The 9,139-nt window shown below is 37.1% G+C and overlaps 1 protein-coding gene across 4 annotated transcripts in view; it reads right to left on the bottom strand.

The window, feature by feature from the left end:
- LOC107658042 (cytochrome P450 4V2-like) overlaps nucleotides 1-8,758 on the bottom strand; it is a 21,075-nt gene extending 12,317 nt beyond the window's left edge. For 2 of the 4 annotated variants that reach the window (XM_016446432.1, XM_016446433.1), the window contains exons 1-8: nucleotides 7,936-8,248; nucleotides 7,713-7,782; nucleotides 7,491-7,617; nucleotides 6,836-7,006; nucleotides 6,662-6,764; nucleotides 6,346-6,480; nucleotides 3,912-4,091; nucleotides 1,960-2,147 (exon numbers count right to left, since the gene is read on the bottom strand). In XM_016446432.1, coding sequence (XP_016301918.1) covers nucleotides 1,984-2,147; nucleotides 3,912-4,091; nucleotides 6,346-6,480; nucleotides 6,662-6,764; nucleotides 6,836-7,006; nucleotides 7,491-7,617; nucleotides 7,713-7,782; nucleotides 7,936-8,095 — 1,110 coding nt within the window. In that variant the 5' untranslated portion in view covers nucleotides 8,096-8,248 and the 3' untranslated portion in view covers nucleotides 1,960-1,983. Of the gene's footprint in view, nucleotides 1-1,313; nucleotides 2,148-3,911; nucleotides 4,092-6,345; nucleotides 6,481-6,661; nucleotides 6,765-6,835; nucleotides 7,007-7,490; nucleotides 7,618-7,712; nucleotides 7,783-7,935; nucleotides 8,249-8,427 lie in introns of those variants that run through there. The other 2 variants (XM_016446434.1, XM_016446431.1) reach the window with 2 other exon arrangements.
- Nucleotides 8,759-9,139: the final 381 nt, after the last annotated feature.

The following is a 9,139-nucleotide window of genomic DNA, read 5'->3' as shown; positions in this document are numbered from 1 at the left end:
AATCAACTCAAAACACCTGCAAAGGTTTCCTGAGCCTTCAAAATGGTCTCTCAGTTTGGTTCACTAGGCTACACAATTAAGGGGTTAGACTGCTGATCTGACAGCTGTCCAGAAGACAATCATTTACACCCTTTACAAGGAGGGTAAGCCACAAACATTCATTGCCAAAATTTAATACACGAGTTTCACAATTTGAGTTGAATTACTGAAATAAATGAACTTTTCCATGACATTCTAATTTATTGAGATGCACCTGTATGTTGCCATTTCTGAGCTAAATGGATCTTTTGATGAAAATCACTTTGAGTTTATTTTTCAAGTGTTCTGTTGACTAGGACAAAATACACAGCGAGACTTTCCCTTTTAATTAAAGAAAACATTTCCACTAAATGAAAGCCTCCAGACATTCCACTGACATGAATGTCAGTTTGATTAAAGACGTTACTTATATTCAACCTGTGTATTTGAAGAAGGTGCTGATGGTATCCGGTATGTCTGGATGTGCAGACACGGTTTATTCTTTTTCCAAAGATTTGTTTTCATCCAGTGATTCGAGCTGACTAATAATGGAGGGTCTTGAGGGCTTTAATGCCAGTTGCTTTATTGCTTTATTGCATTTTTGCAACGAATCTGTGAATTTGAAACTACCAAATATTGCAACTCTGCTTACAAATTAAAGTACTTGGTGAATCTTCTCTAATCATCTAAAATACACTACTGTTCAAAAGTTTGGAGATGGTAAAATTCCCATATGCTCACCAAAATTGAATTTATTTGATCAAAATAACACTTCTCTTATTTTCATATATTTTAAAAAGTAATTTATTCCTGTGATGCAAAGCTGAATTTTCAGCAACCATTACTCCAGTCGTCAGTGTCACATGATCCTTCAGAAATTATTCTAATATGCTGATTTGCTGCTCAAGAAATATTTCTTAATATTATCAATGTTGAAAACAGTTGTGCTATCTTGTGCTACCTGTAAGATAAATCTTTAGTAACTCTTTCAATGTTTTTACAACCACTTTTGATCAATTTATTGCGTACTTGCTGACTAAAAGTATTTTTTTTATTGTTTGAAAAATCTTACTAATCCAAAACTTTTAAATGGCAGTACATGCCTGAAATCAAATTATCAATTTTGTACATTCAAATCAAAAGAAAGAAAAGCAGTATGCAGCCAAGTTAAATGTGTGCAAGATTAGCATTTAAGTACAAACTAAATTAAATATTTTTTATGTTTATTGGTCATGCATTCAGCAAAACAGAAAAAAAAGAATCATAGTGTTAGATTTAAGAAATATCTACACATTTGTTTTCAATACATAGGTAAGTAAGTGCAAAAATAGTTTTGCCTCAATTCAGCTGATTTTACAGACTTGATTCTAATATACTGATATCAGGTATATAAGTCATTCTGTGGTTAGATATATTTATTTAATTACCACTAGACTGCATAATTTATAGTTGTTGCACTTCCTGTGCAAATTTCATGTACTATACTCAGTCTATTTCTTCTCTCATGATGAAATAATTTAAACTCAAATAAATCAATATATTATGTACATTTATACGGTAAGTAGCTGTGCTGGGGTAGTCAATAAACTGATCACCCTATCTTGGCTTATTTTGTGCTATTGAGTGGCTGGCTGTACACTATTTCTAACTTATAACTAGCTCCACATGGAATCAGAACTCTGCAGAAAGTTCTGAACGCCTGTCATTCACAAACTTCTGCCTCCCCTTGGGTGTTTGTTTATATAATATTTTGACTAATTTGATTACGCCTTTAGCTACTGATACAAGTCTGGTACTCTCAGCTCTCCTTTTTCCATTGTAGAATTTCCAATAAAATCAGCACAGAAAATGCAAAAAAAAAAGTCAGTAAGCTGTGTTTGAATTTGCTCATAGCAGCACAACACCTCTTTAGCACGCCAGTGATTTGAGAAGTAAAGCTACCTTAAGTTTTAATGGTGGCGAGAGTTATTTGGTTCTTCTTTGTAGTTTGATCCAAATGCCCTTCTCGGGACGCAGAATGAGTTCCCCCAGAGGCCGCAGCTCCTCACGGCTCTGACACGCCTCTACGTCAAAGTGACGCAAGATCGTAGCAAGAACTACCTTCTCCTCCATCATGGCGAAGCGCTGGCCTGGAGCCACAGACGCACAGACAAAGAGAAAATGGGAAAGAGAGAATAAGGTCTCAGAATGGCAACAAGACTAAGAGAGGGGGGAAGTTCATGAAGTACATTTCTACAAATGCTCTTATTTGGAGCTTTCGGTCCTGGAAGGCAGTTGGAGATGAGTCGAGTGCTGAAATAATAAATCTCCAAAGGTATGTGGCTCTCGTTCAGTTTCGTTAGAAGCTTCTTCTTTTGTGTGGCCAGCGACCTGAACCTGCGAGCACCACTCGCTGTGAAACAATCTGTTTTATTCAGAGGTGGGAGAGAGGCCCAAAGGGAGGATAAGTACACTACATCTATCTTTTAACTATCCATGCTAAATACGCAGATTGACTCTTGGGTAAAGTATAATAGGAAGAGAAACTCCACTTTAAACGTTCTCGAGAACGTTCTCGTTTTTTAAAAGTTTAACTTCTTTTAACTTGAGCAAGGAATTTTTGGAATGTGAGCTCAACGTTCAAACACATCCATCTAGTGTGTTTATATAGAAAAACAATGTAGAACAGTAGAATGGAAAAACGCATTCTGTGTGTCCAATCCTGCTCCTGAAGCACCAACATCCTGCAGATTTTAGCTACAACCAGCTCAAAAACACTTGCCTAGAAGTTTCTAGTAAGTCTGAAAACACTGATACAGAGTGATACACTGATGAGAAACAGACTTGTACAACCCTGACAAGTTCTGAGGATGTTATATGACTAGGGTTGGGAACCAAGAACTTGTTTCATAAAAAAAATATATATATATATTGGAACTGAATGACACTACTGATTCTACATTGGGAAACAAGCTCAACATGTGTAGTCTGTTTACAGAGCAAATTACTCTAATGAGCGGTTTCATTTTAGTGAATCAAACACATTGCATGAAAAGTGTAGTCCAATTCCCAAACAAATGTCTTTAGTGAGTCAGTTATTTTTAGTTAATCAAACACATACTGTAGCGCACAAGAAGTATAGTCTGATTCCCAAGCAAACATCTCAAGTGAGACAGTTCTTTTTAGTAAATCAAACATATCATGCTCAATCAGTGCAGTCTAATTCCCAATAATGTCTCAATTGAGTCAGTTCTTTTCAGTGAATCAAACACACAGCGCAAAACAAGTATAGCCTGATTCCTAAGCAAATATCTCTAGTGAGTCAGCTCTTTTTAGTAAATCTAACATATAGTGGACAGCCCAATAATGGCTGCAATCCATATAGCAATAGCAATTCCCAATAATGTCTCAATTGATTCAGTTCTTTTTAATGAATCAAACACATATCACACAGTTAGTATGATTCCCAAACAAATGTCTCTATATCTAGTGAGTTGGTTCTTTTTAGTGAATCACATACTTAAATGCAACCACTGTATATTGTAGTGAGTACTGTAGTGTGATTCCTTAACAAATTACTCTTATGACTCATTTTTTTTATTAATTAAAAAACATAAAACTTTCAACTAACTGTGAGACTTAAATCAGCATAATCTTTCAATTCTTTACGATTCCCTTCCCTATACATATGGCCCATCTAATACAATGTGTTATTGTACGGTTATGGTACAGTTTTAAACCTTTTTATCTTATGTACCCATCAAAAAGGCTCATGTAACCCCTCATCAACACCAAAACAGAAATGTGTTAATTTTTACAATAATTGATATTATTCTGGATAGAATTCAGCATATTAATTTCTATTATAAGTCAATTTTACACCAAAATCATTATCATTCTGTTCTTTTTCTTACCGATGCAGTTTCTTGGCCCTGCAGAGAAAGGGATGTACGCATATGGATGCCTCCCTTTGCTGTTCTCTGGCAGAAACCTTTCCGGTCGAAATTCCTCAGGTTCTGGAAAGTAGCGTGGGTCCCGGTGAAGAGCATATGGTATGATAACAGCATTCACTCCTTTTGGGACCTTGAAGCCATCTGCAACCGAGCAACACAACAACAGCAGTCTTTCAATTATGTTAAACATGTCACATTTTTTAACAATTGATCAGGACACTGCACCACTACATTTGGCTTAGCACACACCAAAATATACAGCTGTGTAGGAGACAGAATAAAGCTTTAAAGGGGTTGTTCAATGTTTTTTTTCTAGGCTTGATTGTGTTTATGGAGTGCAGTCTAACATGTGTTAATGCTTCGTTATTTAAAAAAGGCATTATTTTTCACATAATTTACCTTTATTCCACACCGCTCTGTCCCTTCTCTGAGAAACGGGCTGATCATTTCCTTCTTTTATGAAGCCCCTCCCTCAGAAATAGGCGATGGGCTCTGATTGGTTAGCTAGCCCAGTGTGTTGTGATTGGCTAAACTGCCTCTAGTGCACGTCTAAATGTCCCAATCCTCACCTCGGCGGCATGTGCTCCGGTTGTATTGTAAACAACGGCGTCGTTAATATCGCTTATCAGTTTGAGCCCGATTGAGAAGCAGAGGATATTATTGAAGAGGATCGTGCAGAACCTGTGCAAGCACGGCTTTTAATGGTAGGCCTATGTTTTTTGTTTTTTGTTGTCTCATACTTTTAGATACGCTGTTATTTGTAAATGCTACTGCTTATGTTAGCTTTTAATATACGGTTTTATCCTGATTAAAGCTTTAATACAGTACGGCAACTGCACGCGCGTCCATGTTTAAACGCTTCTCATAGCTATGTGAAAATAAGTGTATAATTGGAACAGTTCATTGTTGGATCTGAGCTGAATGAGAGAGAGAGAGAGAGAGAGATGCAGAGTGTGTGCAGAGCAGGGGGACGCGAGGAACAGTATTGAGAACCGCTGCTTTAGAACATTGATTTTAAAACTTGTAAATCCATTAGAATCGAATCGTTAGAAGACAGAATCGCGATTCATATTTGAATAGATTTTTACGTGCACCTCTAGTTTTCTCTTCCTCTTCTCTAAAGCAGCGCAGCATGGCCTCACCCCCTTCATTACATGTTCCCGGGGGTGGGGTTTATCTGGGTTTGTGATGTCACGAACCCGGGAAGTAACTCGTTGTAGTCCCTACCAGCTGTTTTTGTAGGCATTAAACTGCCAGAATTTTAAAAGACGATATCTCTGTTTGCATTGAACTTTCAGCTTCGTAACTTTGCAGATATTGTTTATGTTCAAACAGCAACATTAGACACTAACTAATGTTAAAAAAGTGAAATTGCAATGAACCACCCCTTTAATAAATAATTAATAAACATACATTTATTGTGTTTTGCAACACTTTCCATCCTAAAAAGTTGCTGTTTTCCATCCAGCTGCTTTGGCGTGAAAGAATCTTAGTTCTGAGTAGAAATGAACACTCCGGTTGCTTCATATTTGACAATGGGAGATGGAAATAGAAGCCGTGACTAGGCCTGTCGCAATAATCAATATATCGACTTATCGCGCAATATATATACATAACCTCAATAATTTTTGGTGACGCAATATATCGCCCATTATATTTACTTCAAAATTAATGTCACCATGTTTTGTACATTCCACTTGCGCCTGTGTCTTTTGCAGCTTCTCGTACATAACGTGGTGTAGTCATGAGGTGCTAGTTCAAATTTAAAAAGTGCTTCTACAAAAAAAAGTTTCATCTGCAGATATGGCCTTGTTTAGGGATCTGTGCCTTTGTGCATACGGACATCTGACTACTAAGTAGTGATTGTGTTTCTCAGCAATAGTGTGCACACTTAATTTACAGAGAAAAGAAGGTCAGGAAAAAATCTGCAGATGGAAAAATCTCCAAACAAGTTCTTTGTGCATTTTTCTTTTTTTGTACTTGTTACTTTGCACTTTTTGTTAGAAAATGTTTATTTACTATTTATTCAGGTTTTTTAAGGTATCTAATATTTTGATACTTAATTTCCATGATCTAAATATTCTTAAAAATTAAAAGTTTGTTGTCATTTAGAAGTGGCCTTCTTGCATTATTAAGAGTAGGCCTTCTTGCATTATTATGCTGTTACATTATGATTATATATTCCGTGGCATAAAATGGTCTTTAAAATGACAATAATATCGCTTATCGCAATTATTTCTGGGGCAATATATCGCACAACAAAAAGTTGTTATCGTGACAGGTCTAGCCGTGACATCTGCTGTTATGCTGAGGTGCAAATAATGAGAGTGGCATCAAAAAGTGCAGATCTTTGATCTGGCAGTGTTTGGCAAGGTGACAAACTGCTGCCACCTACTGATCCGACAGCTCTCGCAGATGCTGCGTGCAAACAGAGGCACGGAGGGGAAGATCCGCAGACTCTCCTTGATGACACACTCCAGGCAGCGCAGCTTTTTCAGGTCCTCCACCCCCACGTGGCGGTCTGACGAACCTGCCAATCAGAACACAGGAGATGCAGCTAAACTCTACAGTAAATAAGGTTGTTAGAAAACATTCACAAGCATCTAGATGCTTTCTCGACTACTCAGCGGAACTAAACAGAACAAATTGTTTTATGAAGAACACATGGTAGGCATTACGCTCAATAACACACGTGAGAAAGACCTTTTTACCGAACACTTCCTGTAGTTCTGCCTGCACTGCCTTCTGGACCTCAGGATGGGAGCCAATCAGATGTAAAGCCCAGTTCATTGAAGCTGCTGTGGTATCATGACCCTGTCAAAGATAACGGTTTTTCAAACAATGTTCTGTCTTCACAGAGTTTCCTTTTGTAGTTTTATTTGTACCTCAAACATGAAGGTGTCCACTTCCTCCTGAATGTCCTCATGACTCAAATTCTGTCCATCCTCATAAGTACTTTTTAACAGCATATCTAGGAAGGCCTGTCTTTTCCTAGGCCCCTGGTCAGAATCACTGTCAGGTTCAGAGCTAGTGAACTTTGCTCTTTCCTTGATGACCTTCAAGAAAACACAAAAAAATCTGTAATAATAATCTGACACTCATCTGTCTTTTTTGGCTATAGTGTGTGCCATACAGAACAGAAATAAATCACTTAATTTTCCTGAAGCAACCTTATCTTGACACTACATTGTGTTATTGTTAAATAATAATTTCCTTAAATTTAAATAAAGCTGAAATAAACCTGGCAAGTAAAATAATTCTAAGTAAATAAGTAAAACTAAACTGAAATAAAAGATAAAGCTAAATAGCTTATAGCTAAATAGTTATTTAAATATAAATATTTAAAACTAATAAAAAAGACAAAAGCACATAATGCAATTATAAAACTGAAAATGTAAAAATAAAAACTAATTCAAAATATTAATTAGTTATACAATAGTGAAGGGTTGATTCAGGATAATTGGGATATTTCATCTCAATGGCAAAAAGTGTCCCAATTTACCTAAATTCACCCTATAAATAATGATGATGATCACTCACACTTGCAGTGAAGGAATGGAGAATCGTCAGTCTTCTGGAATGTTCTTTGCCTTCCTCTAACTTATTGTAGATCCAGTCTGGCCACAGCCATGGTGCCCTCTGTCTCTTGGTGATGATGTCACTCATCCTGCAAGAGGAATATAAACACTGTCAGTTCTTAGAGAGAACAACATGGCTTTCCTATGTATTCCCTATGCTCTACCATTGAATTACACTACTTACTTATAGACACTTTGGACATACTCAGAGTCAGAATTGCTCTGAGCATAGATCTTCTTTCCCATTGCAGTTTCTGTTGTAGACAAACACATCACATGTGTTATTAATAGTTATTAACTAAACAATAAGCGTAAGGCCTATTACATTAGCATGCATAAGCAGTATGCAAACAGCAAAACCTCAAATTGTGCTTTCCCACTTTATATTGAAAGATTGAATACATTACCGCATATGATATCCAAAGCACATAATGTTATGTAGCTGAAGCAGTTGAATGGCTCTCCGTCCATGTGCTTCTGCATCTTTTGTATCAAAATATCGGTTTGTTCGTTCATCACCTCTAGGAAGTCAGAGAGGATGGAGAAGTGGAAGGTTGGAGTCAGCATTTTCCGCCGGTTACGCCACTTCTCCCCTGTGCTGTGGGAAGAAAAGTTGGGAAGAGTCAAGTCTGTGACCTCAACATAGCTTTAATACTGTAAAGTGAACATGGAGATCATTTTATATTCAATTTCGGTGTTTCTGGACTCTGCTGCGTTTGGACAGATGGCCAGTGACCCTGTGTGCAGTGTGGCTGATTATAAACTACTGTGCTTTTGATAGACTTTGTTTGTAAACAATAAGCGTAAGGCCTATTACATTAGCATGCATAAGCAGTATGCAAACAGCAAAACCTCAAATTGTGCTTTCCCACTTTATATTGAAAGATTGAATACATTACCGCATATGATATCCAAAGCACATAATGTTATGTAGCTGAAGCAGTTGAATGGCTCTCCGTCCATGTGCTTCTGCATCTTTTGTATCAAAATATCGGTTTGTTCGTTCATCACCTCTAGGAAGTCAGAGAGGATGGAGAAGTGGAAGGTTGGAGTCAGCATTTTCCGCCGGTTACGCCACTTCTCCCCTGTGCTGTGGGAAGAAAAGTTGGGAAGAGTCAAGTCTGTGACCTCAACATAGCTTTAATACTGTAAAGTGAACATGGAGATCATTTTATATTCAATTTCGGTGTTTCTGGACTCTGCTGCGTTTGGACAGATGGCCAGTGACCCTGTGTGCAGTGTGGCTGATTATAAACTACTGTGCTTTTGATAGACTTTGTTTGCAGTGCTTGATGCAAGCTGCTTTTGAATATGAGATATGAGATCTGCCAGTTTGGCAGGTGGTCCTCTACCGTATGTGAAACAAAGTTTAGTTTGACTTTAAATGTTTTGAGCTTTGAAGGACATGATTGCAGCTTTTTAGATAAGAGATTTTAGATATAAGACAGCAGTACTCTTAATACTCTTAAAACATTAATGCTGCTCAAACATTTAAAGATATAACCATAATAACCACAATTACATATGAATGTATTTAACAAGTGTTTATTTTTTTCACGAAATGTGAATATTTAAACTGCATTTGAGATATTTGTATTTTAAATGTAAAAT

Source organism: Sinocyclocheilus anshuiensis, unplaced genomic scaffold (assembly GCF_001515605.1).
Source record: "Sinocyclocheilus anshuiensis isolate Anshui unplaced genomic scaffold, SAMN03320099.WGS_v1.1 scaffold227, whole genome shotgun sequence".
NCBI classification, from domain to species: domain Eukaryota; kingdom Metazoa; phylum Chordata; class Actinopteri; order Cypriniformes; family Cyprinidae; genus Sinocyclocheilus; species Sinocyclocheilus anshuiensis.
This window is presented reverse-complemented; position numbering and strand designations above follow the sequence as displayed.